This window comes from Spea bombifrons, chromosome 7, assembly GCF_027358695.1.
Source record: "Spea bombifrons isolate aSpeBom1 chromosome 7, aSpeBom1.2.pri, whole genome shotgun sequence".
In the NCBI taxonomy this organism is placed as follows: domain Eukaryota; kingdom Metazoa; phylum Chordata; class Amphibia; order Anura; family Pelobatidae; genus Spea; species Spea bombifrons.
The window spans coordinates 43,662,258-43,687,500 of NC_071093.1; the positions used below are offsets into that span (position 1 = coordinate 43,662,258).

At 40.7% G+C, this 25,243-nt stretch overlaps 1 protein-coding gene across 1 annotated transcript; it reads left to right on the top strand.

Moving 5' to 3' along the window:
- Positions 1–173: 173 nt before the first annotated feature.
- On the top strand, positions 174–23,313 carry LOC128501813 (uncharacterized). Its single transcript, XM_053471443.1, has 36 exons — positions 174–220; positions 1,641–1,704; positions 2,231–2,262; positions 2,777–2,798; positions 2,892–2,919; positions 4,055–4,109; positions 4,627–4,788; positions 7,056–7,258; positions 7,670–7,773; positions 8,817–8,932; positions 9,898–10,059; positions 10,953–11,158; positions 11,501–11,595; positions 11,900–12,009; positions 12,535–12,693; positions 13,014–13,219; positions 13,351–13,439; positions 13,770–13,894; positions 14,183–14,304; positions 14,816–14,969; positions 15,546–15,758; positions 16,220–16,381; positions 16,963–17,109; positions 17,512–17,561; positions 17,724–17,841; positions 17,974–18,059; positions 18,173–18,296; positions 18,778–18,968; positions 19,193–19,283; positions 19,777–19,894; positions 20,352–20,536; positions 20,679–20,825; positions 21,533–21,666; positions 21,788–21,921; positions 22,241–22,335; positions 22,820–23,313. The coding sequence occupies exons 2-36, from the start codon at positions 1,662–1,664 to the stop codon at positions 23,051–23,053; spliced, it is 4,422 nt and encodes a 1,473-aa protein (XP_053327418.1). The 5' UTR covers positions 174–220; positions 1,641–1,661; the 3' UTR covers positions 23,054–23,313.
- Positions 23,314–25,243: the final 1,930 nt, after the last annotated feature.

Consider the following 25,243-nt stretch of genomic DNA (forward strand, 5'->3'; position numbering starts at 1 on the left):
GGCTTTTTTTTTTTGGTCTTTCGCAACGTGACTTAGGACCCCGAAATGGAACATTCCTTTCTGTTGATGCTCATCTACGGAAGGAAGGGCAAGGTGTGTTTGACGTTCAGGTTTCACATCGTAGTGACAGCCGCTGCAACCCCACCCTGCTATATTACCTGCAAATCCATTGCTTGCAGCAGCCAGTATCTACATCATCCGGCTGGCAGCTGCGGGACAGGTATGCTTGATGCATGATGAGGTTATTTACCAAAAGCCCTAGGTTTAAAACCTTTTTTTTTCTTTATAGCTACAAAATAGAAAATATCATTTCATTAGAATTTTTTTACTATGATTTTTTTTTTTGTATTGTACAATTTTTAAATTTTTTTTATGTATGAGAGGGGGGGATGGGAGAGAGACGTTTAAATACATAAAGGGGTTTAACAAACAACAAGAGACCGGAATCTAAAACTAGAGGGTCAGAGGCTTACATGGAATAGAATAAAACAATTTTTTTACTGAGAGGGTGATGGATAAGTGGAACAGCTTCCCAGCAGAAGAGGCTAATACAGTGAGGAAACATCAGGAAAAGGGGTCTTATCTGCGATCAAATTATTTGTTTCTATATTATTGGATTTTGTGTTTCTCAGTCTTTTTAAAATAACACAGATAACACCTTTTCTATATCCAGTGTACCCTGTTTTAAGTGGGTTTTTTTATTATTATTAATATTTTTTAATTACATTATATTTATAAGAACCTTTCCAGTTTACTGTTTCCATTTTGCATATGCGTTAGTTTGGTCCTGGAATGAAATGACAATTTTAAACAAATATGAAATATGAAAAATAAGAAGATAACAAAAATATACAAATGGGGTGACTGCTGAAAATCCAGGTCTTTATCTGTATTCAAATATATATATATATATATTTTGTCTGGATTTTAAGTACAATCTCTGCATCAATTTCCTTAGTGATTTGAGTGGGTAGTAGATAAAGGGAACAGCCTACCAGCAGAAGTGGTAGATGACAATACAGTGAGGGGATTTACACATGCATGAGATAGGTATTGGGCTCCCGAATCTAAGACGAGACCAACGACTGATTAAGGTTTGAGTCTTTACAGCAGGAGAAACGGGCAGACTAGACGGGGGCCGAATGGGGCCGATCTGCTATCTCATGTTTCTTTGTTTGCCGTAACATTGAATAGCTCCAACATACTTTAAAAAACCTGAAAAAAACAGCTATGTAGAAATTGTTCCCAAATTATATGAAATTTTATACAGAAATATCTGGTTGCTATAATTCCGTTTTCTTTCATATTTCTGGTGTGAGACCGGATATTTAAATGTTTTCTCCCAAAAGAATGGGAAATTAACTCTACCCCTCTGCTTTACAAATAATACCTATTATTCTATCTATTTCTATCTAGTATTATATCTATGTATATTATTATATCTATTATTCTATCTATTTCTATCTATTATTATATCTATTTATATTATTCTATCTATTATTCTATCTATTTATATTATTCTATCTATTATTCTATCTATTTCTATCTATTATTATATAAATTGTTATATCTAGTTCTATCTATTATTATTCTATCTATTTCTATCTACTATTATATCTATTTTGTTTTGTTTTTCATAGACGTGCCAGACGGTTACAACAATGGAAAATACACTACAGTTATTGGTGATGCATCTTGTGATTGGTAAGTCTTCTCTGAAATTCAATATATATATATAATAGATAGATAGATAGATAGATAGATAGATAGATAGATAGATAGATAGATAGATAGATAGATAGATAGATAGATAGACAGATTAGATAGATACATAGATAGATAGATAGATAGATTAGATAGATAAATATATATATAATGTTCCAAATGACAGATAGGAGCTCAGAAAAATAATAACTAGTAAGCAGGTCGCTTGGTCCATTTTGGCCCCCCTCATTGGCTCTCATGGCCAGCTACCCTTTCTACTACCTGAGCCTGGTTGTCTTAATGCAAGCAGGGGTTGGGGCAGTCAGAGCCTCATGGGGCAAAGTGGTGGAAGATAGCATGGGGTGGGATGGAGCAGGAGGTTTGTACTGGGCCCCAAGATATCTGATGGCGGCCCTGGGTTAACTCATTGAATTTATGTAGATAATACTAGGGTTTAAAGGTTTTGGGCAATTTGTGAGGCTATTTGTAATCGTTGTTGATAATTTGAACCTTTAATTCTGTGCAGGGCTTCTTGTCTTCTCATCCGCTGCCAATGCAGTAAGTACCGATTCTCTAATCCAATTGTTACAGTAATTCAGCTGTATGAGACATTGCGATAAACTACAACACCGAACATCCTCAGGCAGCGGGTTCTAGTCAAATGGACTGACTGAGACCCAACATGGTTGTAGTTCAACATTGGCCTGCTAATTCCACCAATATTCTGAGCTGGAACAGGCATTTTCTCACTTGTGGGACATCGTAGGGACTTAGAAAAAACATTCATCCTTCGAGCTCTTTTGGCCGGTCTGACCAGAAGATAACCTAGAACTTTGGTGGCCATCAAAATCCAATTTGGCCAAATCTCGGCTGAGCCTGTACTCGGCTGGAACTCATTTTTAAGCATGCAGACCATGCAGCAATATATTCACAGCTAATTACACTCAACGTTAACCTTAAATTACAGAAAATGGGATATTATTTATATTTAGGAAAAAGTTTGTTTCAAAAAATTACCATTTTTGAGTTTGTGGTCACTAAATCCAGCATATCTTCTCATTTCTCTCCACAGTGTAATATATCGGCTATAAACGGTAGGTATATTCTGCATTGTAAAATTAGCATTAAGAAGTTTTGAGATCACATTTTGAATATTACTAACTACGCATTTATGTCCCTTCCTACAGAAACAGAAGCATGCCAAAGTGCAGGAGGGTAAGGTTCTTCTTCTCGCTAGGTCCAACTTACCTGATGTCTAGACCAAGGGTAGGATAGGAGTTTTTGTAGCGCCAACAACCACCCAACTGCCCCACAAGGATAGCTCTAGGGCTTCCAACGCACTTGGTGAACTGTGCCTCCAGCACCCATGCTACATACAATAGCTTGCCATATTGGGCCAAATCTAGTGGTGGCAAAGTCAACTTGGAATTCCGTTTCACATTTTTTAAAGATGGATCCCTTATGGAAATACATACCTTTAATAGCCCCAAAATATGAAATTTATTTCTTTCCCCAAGTCATCTATAAATGCATCAAGGCATGATAAGTATCCTTTCAGGTTCTAAAGCTACCATTAAAAGCGTCGCCCGGCCAAATCACTTAACATAATTCTTCTGAAATCTTACACTGTCACATTCTGTTTACTCAACGGCTAATGTTGTTGTCGAATTCTTTGGGCTGGGTGAGTCTCTGCCTGTAAAGTCAGTAATCTTGAGCTGCCCAAGGTCATGACGAGTTGGTGGAAAGAAATGTAAACATGATTTGCACGTATATATCTGAGTTCATTTCTTAGTGTCGCAGTCCGTGTTTTAAGAGCGTGAGGGTACGGAGGATCAACCTCTTTGCCCTGTGAATCAGAACTCTTATCCTTCAAGTTGGAATTCCATCAACTCAACTTGGAATCTGTCCCTTCGACCTGACCAGGAGGACCTTCCAGTTGGCCTGATACTAAAACCAAAGCGCAGGAGTCCACAGATATGCTTGTCCAATAGATGATCATATTAATTAACCACAAGTGCCAACAATGGTCGCCCAAATCATTAGCAACCAAGATCCAAGCTCCGCTCTTCTTGAATGAACGCGTTATAGAAAAAAAAACTTTACAAACAGGCTTTGGCCAAAGTTCCAGAATATTAAAGAAAAGCTCCAGTAAAAAAAGTCATTGCATTTCAGCACTTTTGACATGTAGGAAGGTTACTTTGTATAGGTCCACCTCAAATATCTCTCCCCAAGCGTCTGTCTTCCAGTGCAGGACTTTAATTTCATGTATGACCCACTACGGAGCTCACCGAAAATGCCATGGATTATGTACACCGGGATTACCAATGTAACACTACATTTTCTCTTACAGTATAAACATGATGGACCTGTGCAAGCCAACATTCAATGTCTATGCTTGTGCAAAGGTAAGTAGTCTTTGTGTAGGACACCAACCCCTCCCCCACACACCATATAATGGGTTTAAAAGGCAGAAGAATTACTTTGGGTCATTGGATACTGGTGACACTGGTTGGACAATATCCGGGGGAGAGAGCCCATACACCAGGGTGTTTTTCCTTACACCAGGGGTATTTTCCTTACACCAGGGGTATTTTCAGCTTCTGTGAAGCGTTGGAGATGAATCTGCAACTTTTAGCTTCTGTGATGCTTCAATGGCGTGTATGATACTCTGCTTTTAGTCATATTTTTCAAGCTTGGGAAAAGAAAAAGCAGAACATTGGTTAAAAAAACATATTTAATTAAATCCAACATAAAAAATGAGATAGTTGGTGGTCCAACAGATGGGACAGACAGACAGACAGATGGCTAGACGGAGATACAAACAGCTTGATAGTTTGGGGTTTATCAAACAATTGAAAGTGCAGAACACAGAAATGATACGTTACACGACATGTAACCAATTGTATGTTCTTTTTTCGTCAGTCCTCAGAACTCAGCAGCCTCCCCGATGACTTCCTTGTGACTTTGTCTGGCTGTTATAACAATGAGACAATAATGGCTCTAGATCCTGCGTACGCAGCCTTGCTCTTCTCCAAACTGGATGCCAACAAAGCCAAAGTGGTGGTGTCCTCTCTCAATGCCCAGGTAGGATGCCGTCAGCCTTAGCGCTCATTCACACATAAGGGAATATTCACTAAACTGGGAGTTTGAAGGAAAGTTGCATCTTCCTGGCTTCTTTATTCATTACGATAAGGCGGACCTCAGTGGGTGTCCAGACTGGCCCTGATTGAACCATACATAATGGAGTGTTGTCTGAGATAACGTTGTAGACTCTCCAAAGCCCATTTCATGACCATTTGATATTTGCTCTTCGCACCTCAAATGCATCTCTCTCTACAACGAACTCCTTTGAAGCGTCTGGCGTCACCAGCCTGTGTACACAGAGCTTCTTTCAGGTGTACAAAGTCATGTTAGCATGCAACAGGTGAGCGTAATTACCTGTAACTCCGCCGACATAAAAGAAAACCCGGTCCCCACTCTCTGAAAATGAGATGGAGAACCAACCCAACCCGCTCTTCGGGCTACTCAACCTTAGTTACCCCAAAAGTATGAGACCTTAACCACCTCTCCTTGGGGCTATATATACAGTATATATATATATATATATATATGAGCCCGATGAGGTTTCATAACTGCTCTACACACTGTATGAGAAATTCCAGGTCGTATAACAGGTTTGTCGATAGATACATCCTTTTGCACGCAAAGAATAAAGGACTAATGAACGCTGGAGGCAAACGTTTTCTTTGTGACACCAGATGTTATTCTTGAAATAAATGAGCCTGTCACATGTTCGGGCCTGAAATGTCATCTTAAAGGAGGGGCAGTTTTAGGCTTGTTGTTTTTTTCACACATGAATTGCAGACTCCAGCATGAAAATAATTCTTTTTTTAGAACCTTGGGTTTTGGTTTGATTTTCTCTCCGGAATCTGATTTATTACCTTAACATTAATGGAATAGTATAGGCATATTGTACAACGACTTAAACGGTCACAAACACCACATTTCACAAAGAAACCTAGGGAAGAGGGAGGAAGAACTCTCAGCCGGATAGAAGGGAAAAAAACCCTCAGCCAGACAGTGAGGAAAAACCCTCAGGCAGACCACCAGAGGACCGTCAGCCAGACAGTGAGGGAAAACCCTCAGGCAGACCACCAGAGGACCCTCAGCCAGACAGTGAGGGAAAAACCTTAGCCAGAGAGAAGGAGAACCCTCAGCCAGACAGTGAGAAAACCCTCAGCCATACAGTGAGAAAAATCCTCAGGCAGACCACCAGAGGACCCTCAGCCAGACAATAGGAAAAAACCTCAGCCAGAGAGAGGGAGAACCCTCAGCCAGACAGTGACAAAACCCTCAGCCATACAGTGAGAAAAATCGTCAGGCACAGAGGACCCTCAGCCAGACAGTGGGGGAAAAAAACCTCAGCCAGACAGTGGGAAAACTCCTCAGACAGACCACCAGAGGACCCTCAGCCAGACAATGGGGGAAAAAGCCCTCAGCCAGAGAGAGGTAGAGCCCTTGGCCAGTCAGTGAGAGAACCTTCAGCCAAGCAGAGGGAGAAGTCTCAGCCAGACAGTGACAAAACCCTCAGCCAAACAGTGACAAAACCCTCAGCCAAACAGTGACAAAACCCTCAGCCAGACAGCGACAAAACCCTCAGCCAGACAGCGACAAAACCCTCAGCCAGACAGTGAGAAAAAAATCCTCAGCCTGACAAAGGGAGAACCCTCAGCCAGAGAGTGACAGGAAGCTCAGCCAGAGAGTGACAGGAAGCTCAGCCAGAGAGTGACAGGAAGCTCAGCTAGACCGTGAGAAAAATCCTTAGCCAGACGGAGAGCATTCAGCGAGACAGCGAGACAGTTAGAAAACACAGAATTCATAGAGACTGTCAGCATGCAGAAATACAGCCTTCAATGTTACTCCAATATAAGACAGTAAAGGAGTAAAAAGAAATGCAAACCAACGAAACATTACAATTACGGGTTAATTATCTACAAGATAGAAAGGGCTACATGATTGCTGTGAGCTTTACCTTTTTTTGCAATTCTACAAAGCACAGGATGACAATAATATCAAATAATAGCAAAAGATGACAATAATATCAAATTATAGTCCTCATCACAAAGGTCCTTCCCCGCAGAGAGAAAATCTGGCCACAAACAGGTCCAAAACAAGGAATTTTGGCTTTCCTTTTCCACTTGGGAGTCAGCTTGCAACATTGTAGTCAATAAACATTCTTTATATTTGCTTGTAATCAATATATACGTTTCGTAATGGCAGGCAGACGCTAGGAACTGTTATGATCAAGTGTTTTAGAGAAATCTCATCGTGGACTTTCTTTTGTTGAGCAGATGGCCAAGCTAAATCCAAGATGGAGCTCGTTTTTGATGACGGGGGCCCAGTCGCTTGTGTTGAAAGCACTCGATTCAAACAGTTCTTCAAACTGGACTCAGCCGTTTACACAATCCCTTCAGCCGCTCCTTGCTATGGCCAACGAGACCATATTTAAGTGTCTCCAGTCCCAGAATGCCACATGTGGAAGATTCCAAAGACTGTAAGTACCGACCCAGAATGCAACCTGATTTCTAGAGAGCGCACGCAAATATCCAAAGAGATTTATTACAGAGTCTGGGGATCTGAATTCAACGTTGGCTGAGTTGACCTTTGAGTTGATAAAGTTGATAAAGGTGAACGTTTCATCCCCACGACTCATGGGCCAACACCATGAGCTAAGCCAAGCCTGTTTAATGTATAGTTCATGCAGGGATCGTTCTTGATCAGTATATCACTAAATAAATGAACTATACATTATACAGGGCTGGCTTAGCCCTTCCTGCAGGAGAAGCTCCCCGGAGTTGGGGAATAGTGCATAGTGAAGTCTGGGTGTTCAAATGTTTGATTTCCATGGGCACTTTCAATCCTGTTCATGGTGGGTCTTAATTAAATCCAATTTCTTATTTGACAGGGTAAGAGGTGTCAGTTTGGAATTCAACAACATGCCAGTTTCTAGGAGGCAAGAACTGTATCCTGCCATCAAGTCGTTCCTCATTAACTGGAAAAACGTAACAGGTAAAGGACGTCATCAAAGTCAAACTTGTTTATATGTAGGGTCACATTAATTAAATGCCACCTTTCTCTAATCACCTTCCTCTACTCACCTTCCTCTAATCACCTTCCCCTAATCACCTTCCTCTACTCACCTTCCTCTAATCACCTTCCCCTAATCACCTTCCCCTAATCACCTTCCTCTAATCACCTTCCTCTAATCACCTTCCTCTAATCATCTTCCTCTACGTACCTTCCTCTAATCACCTTCCTCTACGTACCTTCCTCTAATCATCTTCCTCTAATGACCTTCCTCTACGCACCTTCCTCTAATCACCTTCCTCTAATCATCTTCCTCTTATCCTATGGTCAACATAATGCTCCCCAACAAGGAAAAAGTCACTCCTCTCAAATATTTTATATGCTCATGAAAAACTATTTTTATAAAAACTTAAATACCGGTAACCCCTTCCGCAGGGGAGTAGCTCGATAATTTGACACACGGGGTGGATCCTATATTTGGCACTCCTCGTCCCCATATTTTAAAATCTAAAAACACTCACAATTTATCACTTTTACTCACTCTCTCACACTAACTCTCACACTCTCACTCACTCTTACTAATGCTCTCACACACTCTCATGCTTTCACACCCTCACACTCTCCCGCTCTCTCATGCTCTCTCATGCTCTCTCACGCTCTCTCAATGTCTCCCGACCTTCTCCTCTGACCACGTTCATGTCCCCATCTCCTTTCCCAAACAGCTACTTCTTCTCTTGCCTCTTCTTCTAAAGCCTTCTTTCTTAGTCCGCTTCTCCCCGCTGTCAGCTCTGCTAGGCAGGCCTCACTGAGCGCTCCCTCAAAAGAGGAAAGGCTGTCCACATGGTGAGCGCCGTGGCTCTGTCCTTTTGCGGAAGTACTCCAGGTGGTCTTGTCAAGAGAGCAGATTCCAGGGAGAAGCGGACGAAGAAAGAAGACAAAAGAAGAAGAAGAAAGAAGACTATATAAATATCTGAACATATTTAATATCAATAATTAATACGCAATTTTCTCTCTCTACCCATTAGGCTCGGCCTGCGCCGCGAACGTCAACAGCAGCGTGTGGCTCGTGGAGAATTTCGGGAGCTTCTCACAGTTGGGGGATATAAACGAGTTTACGGCTCTTAATGCTAATTTTAGTGTTGTAAGTACACATTCAGATTCTCTTTTTTAAGATGAACCCTTATTTCTCACATCATTTCTGGCACAATTACTGTATTACATATAATCAGAGACGTATTTACCCCTGTCGCTCCCCTAGGCCTGTCCCAAGGCAGCACCCTCAGCCACCCACTCCATGTTCTCCATTGGTCTCAATGGTTGGTCTTGTCTTAGATTCAGGAGCCGTATGCCTATCCCATCCATGTTTAAATTCCCTCACCGTATTACCCTCTACCACATCTGCTGGGAGGCTGTTCCACTTATCTACCATCCCCTCAGTAAAAGCAGTAACCAGAGTGCGTCCTGATGAGCATGATGGGAATTGTCTGGAGTGGTGAGAGATCCACAGACTAATACAGGATAAGAAAAAGAAAAGGACCGAAGAGCAGAATAAAATCTTTGAAGTCTTTGTTTCTGACAAACAAGGGCGGCATTTCTAGTCTTTTGTCCTTTTGTGTAGTGACGGCACCATCGCATCGTAAAAAAATGTCACTTTGCAACATTTTTCACTTTTGTAGAACAGACTGAAATGGAAAAAAAGGGATAATTGTTGGGTAAATAAAAACGCCTAATCCATTTGTACAAAGTGAATATAAAGTTCAGAAAGGTCAAGATAAAGCAAAACGAAATACATGACAGTAAAATTACTCCTACTTTCCAACACTTTGTAAATGTTCCACACATTACTTTACTGTAAGGGTGGTAGTTAAATGGAACAGCCTCCCAGCAGAGGAGGTTAATTCACAGAGGGAATTTAAACACGCATGGGATCGGCATACGGCTCCTGAATCTAAGACGAGACCAACGACTAAGGTTTGAGTCTTTACAGCAGGAGAAACGAGCGACTAGACGGGGGCCGAATGGGGGCCGATCTGCCGGCAGATATGTTTCTATAGAATACATTGCATTTGTTTACTGACATATTTTTTTCTTCTTGCTCTTCTATAGGTAGAGGTCCTGCCTATCCTGTCTATACCACAGCTGGTCAAGATCACTATAGAATCAGACGCCCTAAATAATTCGGCGATGCACGGACTTATCCTGCACACCCTTCAGGATAAAAATGGCGTATATAACTTCCTGGTGAACCTGAATGCCGTCGTTGATGCTGTAAGTCGGGTCGTCTGCTTCAGCCTCTCGCCGAAGCAACTTTTTGCTTTAAAGGGAAATCTCCAAACTAATGACCGAGGTTCTGGCCAACTAGAAGGAGCTGGAAATATTAAACTAGATGTTTCTGAAGGGTTTTGGCAGAAGCCCAGGTTGGTCTTACCCGGCTTTAAGGAACCTGTTGTCCCATGCTGACTATAGTACATCTGGTCTTACCCCTGTTCTCCCCCCTTGTGTCCCCCAAATTGTCTAATTGTTTGATTGAGGTGTCTAAACAGGACAATGCTACATTGTTACCCTATCTCCATCTGCGCTCCTGCTAGGTTTCACTGAGTACCTATCATTGGCATATCTTCTCCCCACCAAAAAGATCGACTTTGGGGCGTGTAGTGTTTTTGCATAGGGGTATATATATATATATATACGCAAGTTTGGGGTCACTTAGAAATGTCCTTGTTTTTGAAAAAAAAAACAAAACAGATTTTGTCCATGAAAATAACATGAAATGGATCGGAAATCCAGCGCAGACGGGGTTAATGTTGTAAATGACTATTGTAGCTGGAAATGGCTGATTTTTAAAGGAATCTCTTCATTACACTCCCATCACTCCTTTATCACCCCCATCGCTCCTGTTGATCCCTTAAGTTTATGTTTAAAAAAACGACTTTAGAAAAGCCCTTTTCCATTAAAACCGCTGAGTGACCCCAAACATTTGAGCGGTGGTGTATGTTTGGGCTCTGGGAGAGGATAAGCGATGGACGTTGTGATGTAAGACACTCAGGAGGTACCTGGTGCTGTCTTCTCCTTTCACGCGGGGTCTTGGAACAGAACGACTATGTGCTATCATTGACTCGCTCCTCCATTTCGACTTCACTTTTATCTTCGTTTTTTTGCAGCAAAATAAGACTTTACCGTCCCCGGCTCTATCTCAGGCGCTCCTCAACAAGACCATCCAAGTTTTCATCTCTAACATCACAACCTTTAACAGTACGGAATGGTCCCAATTTTTCCAGAATCAGACAGCCTTTATTTTGCCTGCAATCACCTTGGAACAGCTGGCCCTCGTTCCACCGAACAGCTCCTGCAACTTTTTCCAAAATGTGTAAGTATGGCTAATCCCACAAAATTTCGTACAAATTATTTGGATGAGTTCTGTGTTTTATTTTGGATAATTTGGAGTCATTTTATGGACTTTTATGTATTTTGTCTCATTTTTTATCTTCTTTTTTTATTTCAGTACCTAGAACAATATTGTCTCTCTCTTTTTTTTAATATAGGGGAATTTTTGTGTAATTTTTTTTCTATTGCTATGTTCTATTAGGCAGACTTCAAAACTATTTTATAAATATATATATATATATATATATATATATATATATATATATATTAATTAATTAATTAATTTATTTATTTATTTATTTATTTATTTATTTTTTCTTTACAGAATTAAAGGTTTGGGCTCTCAATATTCAAACATGAAGCCAGACAACAGAGCACATTTATATAAATCATTCATAAAACCTCGTCTCTCCAAAGAAAGTAAGACACATAAAAAAAACACATTTGGGTTTACTTCTTCAAACTGGCCAAGAAATCCTTTTCACCCCCCCTATTGTTTCACCCCCCCTTAACCACCGACTAGATTGTAAGCTCACAGGTGCAGGGCCCTCTTGTTATTGTGTGTGATTATAATAGCGCTAAGAAATCTGCTGGCCCTATATCCATGAGCCTTAATTTTTAATAACATATAAGAGCTCAACTGTATGGATTTGATATTATTCTATGTGATATACGGTATATATATATATAATGTTAATATTTGTTTCTGTCTCGTTATGCTCAGATTGTGCCATTAACGCCACCACCAGCACATGGATCAATCTGAATTTGGGAAATTTTTCTCAGTTGGCATCTTACCAGGACTTGGCGTCTTTAAACCCTAACTTTAATGCCGTAAGTATTGATTTATTCTATCGATGGGCAGAATTCTCAGACTTGTAGAACATCTGAGACTTGCCTTCCGTTTCCAAGCCACCTCTGGGACTACAACATCGTTTCCACCACCTATAGCTCTAAAATAATCTATTGTTCTTCATGGCGCAACTTTCTCTATAATGGTTATGTCATATGTGTAGCGATGACATCACAGTTTCCCAAAACACTCCTGGTTAGTCCCAGTAGTTCCTCATCAGCTTGGTTTCAATCAACATAACATCAACTCAAATTGTTGGGAATCTGAGAGCTGAATGTTGGACAATAGATTGTAAGCTTCCAAGACCAGGGCCCTCTTCTCGTTGTGCATGTTATACCCTAACACGTGTTAGTTATGTCATTGTTTAGAGTTTTCGTGGTCCCGTATAGGTCCTGCGGCACTATTTAAGTAACTAACGTAACGTGAGAGCAGGAAAGTGTTGTCTATGTTTTATGTCATGCGTGTTAGAATGTTTTTAAGCTAATTTTTATTTTTATTGCTTGCAGTTGGAGGCGTTATCCGTCCTCACCTTGCCACAAGTGGCGAGTTTCAGCGTGGCATCGGCTTCACTTAACTCGACCGCCTCCAGTCTCATTGTGGGGAAGTTGCAGAATAAAACCGACGTGTACAATTTTCTGTCTGACCTGAATGCCGCCGTTGCCGCTGTAAGTGAAGCACGACACGTCCTTCCTCCCCTGGGCTTTTTGTAGCCAATATTCCGATTTCATGGACGTTTCCAGGTCAAAAGATCCAGAGCCCACATTGTACTGGGCCACATACTCATGGCCAGCTTGTCCATCACTCAGACAAGGCATGGGAGACGGAGGGGTGTTGTTTAATGGAAGATTTGTCCATTCCCACCATTACACCTGTTTTCAAGCACACTCGCCTATTCTATTTTTCGACTAAATGGGATTCTAGTGGTAATTGTCCAAAAGTTACCTTCGAACCTTAACTTATAATTCTTTATCCTTCTGTTTTACAGAACAATATGAGTTCCGTGTCCCCGGCTCTATCTCAGACCCTCTTCAATAAAACCTTGCAAGTCCTTGGCAGTGACATCGACTCCTTCAACAGCACGGAATGGTCCCATTTATTCCAAGTTCAGCTGAGTTCTGTTCTTCCGGAGATCACTGAGGGGCAACTCAACCTCATTCCAAAGAACATCTCATGCAACTCCTACCAGGCCATGTAAGCAAAAGCAGACTTGGTTCCACAGTGCCGTTCTACTACCCCAAGGGGTATAACTCTGAGTTTGGTTCTTAAAATGCAGATAACCTTGACCAACGCTAGGCTCAACATTTATTTTAATTTTTTCCCAGACTAAAAACCATGGAGGTTAATCGCCCACAGATCAAGAATCAAGGAGTAGTCTATACATCTTTAATCAAACCGTATCTCGCCCAGAAAGGTAAGGAGAGGCAAATTAACACCATAATGATTCAGGATGACCACTCAGTCCGTCAGGTTGAGTCTGTCGCACATCACCGTTGCTACTTTTGTTTCATTGAGTCTTTATTTTTTGGTTTTGTGGAGCACGATGGAGCTCTGATGGGAAGCCATATCTGAATAAAGTGTCGTTAGGATTAGCAATAAGGGTTATGGGGAGAGACAATTGTGTCTCGAAGTACTAAAATCCGGTATGGAACAGAAGGTTAAATGCAGAAAAAAATGGGCAGGCTAGACGAAGCAAATTGTTATTATTTTCAAATGAATACTCAATTTCATAAATTCCTTCTAGGAAACATAATAACCTGCTATAACAGCAGTGACGTCAACGCCTCGGCTTGGTTTGTCAACAACATGGGATCGTTTTTCACTTACACAAATGAACAAGACCTGTCTCTTTTTGCTAATGCATCTGAGGTAGGTTTATCACGCATACACACAGCCACCCAGTGTCCGCAAATAACATATTTAGGCCTCAAATCCCTGTACCTCTCTTTCCTCCACTGATGCCCCTCTTTCCTCCCCCTGATGCCCCTCTTTCCTCCCCCGATGCCCCTCTTTTCTAGGAGCTCGGAATGTTTGCTGGGTATGAGGGGATCGCAGGGTTCTACAGCCCTAAAAGCCCTGATAATGTGTATAGAAACAGCAGAAGATGTGTAGTTTTAGCGCGTGTGGTTTCTTGAAATGCCCATTTTTGTGTTACAGCAACAACTCTTTGCCAACAATCCATCTTTTGTTCAACTTGCAAGTCAACTCACCTTCCGCAAGGACACGGCTTTTTATTATACCTCTCTGCTGACGTCCAGTCCCAACTTCAACCTGTCCAGGTAACCAACAAACCGTCAGTCAGTTCATATATGTCAGAGGGGGCTCGGTAACAAAATCAGGAAAGCATTACAACCACTGAACATGAGCTAATGAGCTATTTCATACACAGCGCTCTCCCACGCTCTACGTTTCTTAAAAAAAAATATATGAGGGATGATGTCTAACAGTTCTAGCTGTTCTACCTCAGAATACCTGAATTCTTCAGCCGTTATCAACTCTTCCCGCTCGCCTCTCCAGGTGGTAGTGCAGGGAATTCCCTACCTTGTTGTCTCCCCTACTTATTCTTTCAAATGTTCAACGAAACATACAATCTGTACTCATCACATCCACAACCTGCACAGCCCCATCTTCCAGATCTCTACGTCTCTGGCTTCAACTCATCTTCACCCAACCAGTCCTCCATCTTCTGTCTCATTCCCCCCCCCCTTGACCTTCTAATAAAGAGTAAAAACTCAGCAGGGTCCTCTCCTGGAGTATTTTATTAAAAATGGTGGTGTTTTTGTCTTCTAGCATCCCTGATAAGTTCCTGTGCTACCTAAACCCAGCAGCTCTTAAAAAGCTAAATTCTAAAGATGCTCTCAAGGTGACCAAAATCATCAACAAGGAATGCCGCAATGTACCCCCGGGCCAAGTTGTGTCGGCCCCGTCAGCTGAGGATCTCCAGGTAACATACCAGGATGTACTACTACATCTCACATAATAACTAGCCAGGCACCCCAAAACACGTTAGTTGGCAATTTCTATTCTATAGTACTAATTATCGATGTTGTTACTTTCTTTCGAGGCACAAGTCTAGGGCAGCCATATCTCCACTATTATTTGGGAAAATTGCCAGCAGGTATTAAAGCCGCTTGTATTCTAGGATTGCCAGTCTAGAAAATGAATGGTTTGTACAGTAATGGATCAGGTTGAGAGCTCTTTTCAGTAGATGGTGATATATTTCTTTATGGGGGGGGAATTATTTTATGTTTTTGGTGCAATGTTTAAAAAGGGGACCCAGGGCTGGACTGGCAATCATGAGGCAGCCCCGTCACTTTCAGGCCAGCGGCCACCTGGTGACGCAGGTGTGGCCAATGGCTGGATATGTGCGGCCCCACGCATTCGCCCAGTGTGCCAGTCCGAGCCATTTCCACTGGTTGATCACCATGGTGATGAGACCACTTTTCACCAGAATCACACTTTTTCCATCACCCTGTAAATGTTATTTGGTGTGCTTATCACGATACGTTGTTGCTCACAGGTTGCAGTGTCTCTCGTCAGCAAACTGGACGACTTCTCTTCGCAAACCATTAATGAATTGAATCAATCAGCCGTGGGGCTGTCTCCGTCTCAGATCAATAAAATTAGTGACAAGGATTTGAAAGACAGTCTACCAACGCTTAGTAAAGTGAGCGGATGGACTAACGGTCAATCCCGATCTATCGTGAACAAGCTCTTACAGGCCAACTTCCAGGTAAGAGATGTCCAGTTGGATGTTTTCTTGTTCTGTTATCTGAGCCCCAATCTACTAAACACCCCGACTCCTTATCATACTGAGTTATTACTGTATACAGTGCTGGGGGGGGGTATTATTACTGTGTACAGCGCTAGGGGTTATATTACTGTATACAGCACTGGGGGTTATTACTGTATAGAGCTCTGGGGGTTATTATTGTATACAGCTCTGGGGGGTTATTACTGTATAGAGCTCTGGGGGTCATTACTGTATACAGCGCTGTATGCTGTTCTAAAAACATTTTAAACATTTGCAATCAATTATATATATTTTTATTATTATCATTATTATTATTTTGTTCATTTTCTATTTGTTATCTAGGACTAGACGTGTTCTAAATTTTAAAAATGTTTTATATAATGATATATATATTTTTTATAATTAGTACAATTATTCTTTTTCCCTCCGTCTCTTAACAGATCAAGGAACTTGAATCCCTCGGCAGTTTAGTAAATGGATTACCGAGCCAAAAACTGCAATCTCTGGATTCACAAATTATTGTGAACGCCCTGAAAGATCCCCAGTTTGTAACCCAGATCTCCAGCGCACCGCCTGTCCTCAAAAGTGTGTTTGCTAAGCAGGTACGATACCTTCTAAAATAATAAAGGGACTGTCTTACTTCAAATACGGCATAAGGCAGATCTTACATTATGTTTTTTAAGTTCAATATACTAATAAACCCATTTAGTGGGCCTCACAAATTACAACGTAATGTGTATGTATAAACCCCCCCACCTTATGTGTATATAATGGAATAAGCCATCGTAACTTCCTGTTCTGCAAGTTTACCCCGCCCATTATGATTCCCCGATTGTTAAGTTGCTGATTGTTTTTGATTGGTCTAATAAGCAGGATTTGTGAGAAGGTGGGAAGGAGGGAAGGAATTGAACAGGTAATGCTGGATCTGCCACATGCTGCTGCCAAGCTCAGGATATAAAATGTATCAAGATAAGACTCTAGCTCCACTAGAGATGACTTCTTCTGTATAACGTCTAAATAAATGATGTCCCTGATGATCTTAACTAAATGTATATACAGTAGATATATATATATACATATGTGTGTATATTCCCGGGACCTGCCTTACTTTTATACCCATAGTTATTTTAAAATTTTCAGTGTTCTCCATTTGTTATTCCTTTTTGTGTTTTCTTTTATCTAGATTGTGGCTGCCAATTCCAATACAGCCAGCCTTGTCAAAAATGTCCCAGCCAGCTTGGCCAGTTACATCCCCAAATCCTCGTTAGTCTTCAAATCAGAGGCGCCTGTCTTACAAGACCTGTACGAGAAAGCATGGACTTCAGACCAAGTGAGTGTGCACCCACGCCTTGTGCAAAGGGACATAGACAAGTGTAGGGGGCCAGGCCCGGACTGCCCATCTGGCACACCTTGGTGGGCCGCCAGCCGGCATCACCTCGACTACGTGAGAAGAAGAAAAGTTAGCGTGTGGGCGTACATATCTAGTTGTCCACCGCACTGACGCCATCAGGTGGCCGCCATAATTTACCCCAAACCATCGCCAAAGGAACCATGTGCGGTTCTTAAAGGGAAGACTTGACTCCCTAAACATCGTAGAACAAAGAAATGGAACACGTAAAGAAATTTTATACTCAAGACTACTAGTATGATTTTTAATCAGAATAGCATATTATACGCCTCTTTCTGCTTATTCTTCTTGTTGGTAACCATCGGAATTTTCTCTGAATTGTAGGCAGCCATGTTTTTTGACAAAGTAGTGGCTTCTGAAACCAACTTCACCAAGTAAGTATTATTTTCAACCATTACATGTGCAATAAGTTAGTAAGTTACGACAGACATTGGCACCAACAGAAGGTATTCTCGGAGTAGTGGCTTCTAAGGAAGCTTTAGACTGATATGTTTTGGGGTTAAATCTGGTTAAAACCGTATTCTTTGTCATTTCAGGATTTCACCTTCAGTCTTGCAAGGTTTCTCTTGTTCTATCCCAAAACTCAATGAAACCCAAATCAAGTCACTGGCTAAGGCTATGAAAACCCAGAATGCCCCATTAGGAGAAGACCAGGTTTGTCCATTTGGGCTTGTTTTTTTTGAGAGTCCGCAATATGGCGGCCCAACATGGGATTTTGCTTTGTCATAGCCAAAAAAACCCCATCAGTCTCTAGTCTCTTATCTTCTATTTGTTTTCTTTCCCCAGCTGAGCTGTCTCACCAGACAAGTCATGAAGAACGTTACCCAGTCGGATCTGGACACGTACCCCAAAGAAGTCCTAATGTTTATTAGGTAAACGCAAAACATTATACTTTTGTTCATGTTTTGTATACCGTAATTAAGGTATAAGCTATATATTGTGCTATGCAGTATCTCTCTGATCTAATAGTTCTATAATATTACAGCCCTAAGAATTACTCCGGAACCTGTAAAAACTACTTTACCAACGTCGGCATGGCCAACATCAGCATTCTTCAAAAAGATTCCAAAATACGCACCAACTTGCTGGCGGAATCTTTATCCTGTATGGTAAGCAAAGACCGTAAGGTATCCGCGGGACTTATTCTAATGGAAATAGTTAAAGTTTTAATCCCAATTTATGCTATTTTAATAGTTTTTATTTTGAGTCACGAACCCTTAGCGTCCAGTAAGCTTATATTTCAACGGGTTCAGCCCGCCATGTTGGCCCGAGCGTCAGCTGGGTTGACGTTGATTTTTTTAGTAGCTTCCCCTCCATCATTAAAGTACAAGTCGCAGTTCTACCAATGGGTCCAACGAGGTATCCGTCAAGCAATGACATCATACTGCAACATGGATGACCTCGTTGAGCTTCAAAACCATTAAAAGGTGGAACAATGCATAAGAAACAGATGAAATATATTGAGTTTATTGGGTCCAGGTACATATAGTTGTTGTTTTAAGGGCTAAGAAGAAAAGCTACTCTAGGTTCCCATATGTCGCCCATGACCTAGTATTGACCACCTTGATGTCCATTGCTTATTCCCTACAGAACGTCACCAACGCCACGCTCACCGACGAGACCGTAACTGTGCTGGGTCAGCTGGTTTGCGACTTGAACGCAACCTATATCGAGAACTGCTCCGACGCCTTACTGGTGCAGTTATCCAAGTGCAAATCCTTCAGCGCCGAGCAAGAAAAAGCCATCCAAGCCGTCCTGCTCAAGGGGAACTCTACATTTGGGTAAGTGGGGTGGGGGGGGTAGTTTATCAACATACCTGGGAAACGTTCTAAATGATGCGCGATGTAAATGTGTTACACAAATCACTCTAATGCCGGTCCTCACGGAAACCTTGACATGTCATTTTTAAAAGATAAGCTTAACTGAGTCACCTGTATTCAAGCAGGGGTATCAGCCAATAAAACATTGTTATATTTATATTCTTTTTTTGTTTGTTTTTTTCAAGGCCACCATCGAAATGGTCAAAAACCATACTCAAAAATCTAGGAAGTCTGAACGGGATATTGAACAAGGACATTTTAACAAAAATTCCCAACGTAAGTATCCGAGTCCAGTGGCCACCATAACCTAAATGCGGATCAGTCGTTCTTCCTAAATCCTAAATATTTCATTTCGGTTGAGGAAATAAATCTATATAATGGTATAAACAGTTCTAAACAATGTATAAATCTTATATAAATTTCATACATATATAATAATATACTTTATTAAAAAACAATAAGCTATACGTAGTTCAATAAAGGGATATCTGGGGCAAAACAATAAAAAGTGGTGCTATCGCCCTAGCAACCAATCCGATGTGCTTTATTTTTGCCCCACTTTTCATCAGATTACGGCTCTATATATTTTCTCCCTTTATATAATTCCTTTTAGGGTTGGATTTAATGTTAAGGTCCGTCTTTGTGCTCTGGGATCGAGCGGTTTAATAGAATTAGGCAAGCCGGCCACTATTTAGCCCGGTCCAGTTAGGCGTCCGTTGTATTTCTTCTCGTCCTGAATGTATAAGTGACGAGGTGTCTCCATACACAGGGTGACTTCACGTCTTGGATGAAGGAAGCCGTGGAAACGTCAAGCCTATCAAGGAACCAGTTTTCCGCCATCGTGAAGAACCTAAAGACCGGGGCAAGAACAGCACGGAGCACCGCTGGTGAGCCCAACAGATTATAGCGGTGGTCTCGTTAATGATCAGCTTCTAGGAAAATGTATCAAAAGACGTGGAATTTTAGGGATTAAAGACATATTTTATACTTCATTTATGGTTTTAAGTTTCTAAGTACCACCAACGATGGTGTGGTGCGATTGCTCAACATCTACTCATTGGAAGACCAGTAGCAACCAGTAGCTTTAGAGATACCTGTAGAGATTATGGTGACCCCCCCCAACCTAGATCCTACAGGGTGGGCAGCGCAGTGGATATTAGGAGCTAGAATTTGGTTTCTTTAATTCATGTCAAATATTTACCCACATATTACACGCTAGGGAGATATTTTGTTTCATTTAGGAGACCTATATCTGTTTATGGTTGGCCAGCGGAATCTCTGATGGACATCGTTCAAGACTCAACTCAACATGATCTGATGTTATCTCTTTATTCTGTCTCCTAGCTTGTGAGGCCGGCAAGCAAATCACAGCCGACAACATCAAGGACCCCCTCCTCCCCCTGTATTATACTGCCGCTCAATTAGAAGCCTGTTTGAATTACACACTTTTGGCAGATTTCCTCCCGGACCTCAGCAGTAAACCCTTCACGGAGGAACAGCTCCAAGTCCTGAAGAACAAGTTGGACCAGGTGACTATTTACCGGAGGAGATCCGCGGAACATAGAACATCCCGACGTTCCAATCTTAATGTTCTTCGTGTAGGGGAAATGCCCCGTTTCTGTACATTTCTAGATAATAGATATTGGAGGAATGATCTATGTCTTTCTACAGCTCTACCCTGGAGGTTATCCTGAAAGCGTGATCCCTGACTTGGATGCCATCGCCTTTCTCTGCGGGGAAGCGGACATTAAGAAATGGAATATAACTTCGGTGGACACGCTAAGCCGTTTACTGGCCACGGGACCGGCAAATACTCTGGTATGTGACGCAAAGACCTAATTAAACACAACCGCAAATTATTCAATCACAACGCCATCTTTCACTATGTCTGAATTTAAAACTATTAGCTACGTGTAAGATTTAGGGGGTTATTTATACACGATGGGGTGTGTGGTGTATGGTAAGGAGGGTGTGGTAAGAGGTGAGGATGTGCAGGGCCGGCCCCTATAAGTGGTGGTGTACCCACTCACCCTAACCTGAGGGCCACCTGGCAACACTTGTGGTACATTAGTGCAGCTACTTGGGACAGCCCTGGAAAAGCAGGACTGTCCCGTGAAAAGTGGGACTTTTGGTTGGTATTCTTTTCATTCCTACCTAACCAAACAGCTGTTCCATTCCTTCATTAACAAAGAGAAGCACCTTATTGGCAGGGTGGGTCCATTGTGTCACCTGATGAGGTCATTTTTACATCAGTGACAATGTAATTTGTGACATCCGGTGATATGTATGACATATTGCTGATGCAACTCATGCTCACGTCTGATGTCATCGCGCGGGGGAGAACTTAACTTGCGTTTGAGGTTTTTCTGTCTTTAATGGAGACTTTTTGTGTTTGGGTTACACGGCTTTGCCTTGTCTGGAAGTTCTCCGTTTAAATATCCCAGAATGACTTTACATTGTTTTCTACTGTTGTAGATCCTTTGTTTATGTACAAAACATTTTTTTTATGGTTCTTCACATTACAGGCTACACTATATATTGGCAAATATGTCGACTCAGCCAAAAATATCAGTTCTGGAGCCTTGGAGGCCATTGGCAGTAAATACGTCTGCCTTCTGAGCAGCTCCCAGCTGAACCTTATCACCCCAGAAGCAATCCGGTAACATTAAAAATCTTTTTATATATATATATATCTATTCTGAGCTTCAGATTTTTTTTTAAAAAAAATATTGTTAAGTTTTTGTTTTTTAAAACTGTATTTATACATTTTTGATTACCAGTGGATCCCAAGCACTGGACATATCCGCTTGTAACCAGACCACGAAGGACGCTTTGTATGTTACGGCCAAAGCAGCTTATGCGAACATGACAGATAATGCAGCCATCTACTACGGCCTTATAAAGCCCTATCTAGGTAAGCAGAACAGCCCAGAAATATTAAGATTTTGGGTACAAAAAGATCAAAACAAGAATCCAATGTGTAGTCAATAAGCAAAAATTATCAGACATATTATATATTATTATTATAATATAATTATATTATAATGATTTGAATAATAGTGGGTGTGAATACTCTAAAAAAATATCTCTTAATATTCATTAACAACGGCAAGAAAATGTATATGTATTTAGGTATCTAACGTCTATACCTATCGCAGTGTACTGAAAAATGTTGTGGTTTTTTTTTAAAAAAAAAACGATTGATAATTCTGTTTTTTTGGGTCATGTGTCAGGCGGGGCCCCACCTGCAGATCTGAAGGCTTTAGCTCTTAAATCAGTTAACATGGACATCGGGACATTTATCAAGTTAAAACCAAGCTCGATAATGGTGAGTACAGAACATAAGATCCAAAAACATATATATATATATATATGAGAATCCAACACATTAAAAAAATATATATACCGGTATATAGCATTATAATATATTTTTTTGAATCAATATACAGACACACACATATATATATATATAATTATTATTATTATTAAAGAATATATCAAATAAATTGTGGTTATTTTCTTAGGAAACATGTAACATTAATATATATTTATATACATGTCATAGATCCAGAACAGAGCATACGAATGACCTTGTGGGACCATTGCCATATATGGGCATGTCATTGTGCCTTCTATATCCATATATGGGCATGTCATTGTGCCATCTATATCCATATATGGGCATGTCATTGTGCCATCTATATCCATATATGGGCATGGTCTTGCAGAACCTGCAACCATTTATGGTAATGTGTTTTCTGGACTGGATACACATATGTACAGCAATAATCTTGTCTATTATTGTCTTGCAGAACTTAACAGTGGATGATGTGAAAGGGTTACTTGGTAGTAATGTTGAAGACCTGAAGAACCAGGAGACCAATACAGTAGTGAACGCATGGATCAGGGCACAGAAGCAGTCCGACCTAGACAGGCTCGGCCTAGGGCTTACAGGTGGTGTCAGGGAATCTCTGACTACGCAGAGCGTTACCATAAAGACAAGTAAGTCTATTCATTTGTTCATGTACACTATTTGGGTTGCCTAAAATCAAACAGCATCTTTTAGTAATAAGTCAAACTGTACAGAAGAGTTATTGCAGGAAAATATCTTTAAAACATAGAATTTGCCCCATTCGGCCCCCGTCCAGTCACCGGTTTTTCCTGAAGTAGAGACTCAAACCTTAATCAGTCGGTGGTCTCGTCTTAGATTCAGGAGCCATATGCCTATCCCACGCTTGGGTGGCTGTTCCACTTATCTACCACCGCCTCGGGTGGTACCTCTAACTTCACATTAAGAGGAAACCGAGGAGGCTAACAGGACCAGTGATTAGCGGTGTGAGGTTGTATGTGGAAAAGCAACATGCTACAGTACACATGATCATACGCAGAGGATGGATCTTATGACAATCTGTGCTCTCTTCCAATCGCAGCCTCGTCAGCTCCCAGCGTTGCCGTGGGCCATTCTTTCCTTCTCTGCGTGGTGGCCGCCGTACTTCTGTCCTGGAACTGAGAAGGTCAGAAGCCATTACTGATTAAGAGGCCGCTTTGGAATGGGATCTCCGACAGAGCCGACAATCCGGAACAAAACATTAAGCGAACCGGATGAATCCCCTTCCAGCCAACAAGTGCTTCCCTCTTTAACCTCAATAACCAAAGTATTCAATGTATCGTTGTGTAACGGGGTGGAATCAGGCAACATATATAGAATATAAATCCAAAACGTAAAGCTGCTTGGGTGTTTGTAAACAACAACAAAGTTAACCCCTTAAGGACAATGGGCGGTCCCTAAACCCATTGAAAACAATGCATATTGAGCCCGTACATGTACGGGCTTTGTCTTTAAGGGGTTAATCAGAAAAGGATATATAAGATAAAGGGCTGATATTTTTGCAAGTACCTGTGACCCTCTTTTATATTAAAGTCATTCCGTAAAAACCCTGTCCAATCAGCACGGGATCTGTTTTTGTACACAAAAGCTTAACAGATCCCGTGCTGATTGGACAGAGAGAGAGAGAGAGAGGTACTCGCTTCCAGCCCTTTAATGTATTTTTGTATTATAATACAGGAAGGAATAAATAATTGTGTTTTGGTTCATAATTACCAGTGCAATAAATGTAAATATACAGTAAAATAAAGGATCCCAACATACATACGCCTCTGCTTACATGTTCTGATCTATAGAATTATTTTTACAGGGTTTTTTTTGTTTTTTTTTACAGAAGCAACTTTATCAGGCCGCAGAACATTTACAAAACACATAAAAATATATTTCAAAAATATATATATTTTTTATTTTTGTTTTGAGACACCAGTGAATCCCGTTATACTCAGGATTGGGATATTGGTGGTAGTGGCAATTGGTTTAGAAAGATCTACAAGATCAGGATTCACCGTAGGAGGGGGAAATAAATGCCTTTTGGCAAAAAAGTAATTTTTCCCCCCCAAAAAAAAAACAATTGGAAGACAAAAAAGGTCACTTTAATATTTTTGTCCCCCTTCCTAAAACAGGAATCAGTGTGGAAAAGGATCATAAATGACATTGACTATATAATGAAACCAGGCAGAGGATATAAAATAACGTTATCCGTATCTTCGAGCGGCCAAGCATTTGATCAGAAAGGCACGTGATTCGCGGATCCCATTGATGACTGTTTATTGGACTCATTCATAAGCAACGATTTTATTAGACAGTGTTCAAAAACAATTAAGATATTTAACACTTAAAAACATAGCAGCCACACGTATAAAATAACGAGACATTTTAAAAAAAATCACTAAAAATACTTTTATGTGGCAAATAAAAAAATTATCCTTAAGAACGTTACTTTGAGGAGTAATAAATAATAATAAATGGATACATTAAGAGGTAATCCTTTTGTGTTATACATACGCTTCTGGAATATCGTGCAAACATCCATGCAACAATATTAACCTCACATATTTCTAGCAATTTCCAGAAATGCTTATTTTTATCAGAGAACACTGCAATGCTGAAAATAATAATAATAATAATAATAATAAACAGTCATTAGATAAATAGTGTATGTTATATTCTGGAAAATGGGACAATTTCCCATGCTTTATGGAAAACTATTTTTTTTTATTAAATAATGAACTTCTATTAAATTTGGTGAACAAACATTTAAAACTTGATGGATAGAATTCCCTTATTCTCCACATTTTAAAATAAATGTATCATCTTTATACCCAAATTAGTGGATTTTCTAATGGAAATA

Coding starts and splice junctions, on each gene's coding strand:
- LOC128501813 (XM_053471443.1), top strand. CDS start 1,662: ATGGAAAATACACTACAGTTATTGGTGATGCATCTTGTGATTG. Junction 2,263..2,776: donor TCTCATCCGCTGCCAATGCA/GTAAGTACCGAT, acceptor TTCTCTCCACAG/TGTAATATATCGGCTATAAA. Junction 10,060..10,952: donor TGAATGCCGTCGTTGATGCT/GTAAGTCGGGTC, acceptor GTTTTTTTGCAG/CAAAATAAGACTTTACCGTC.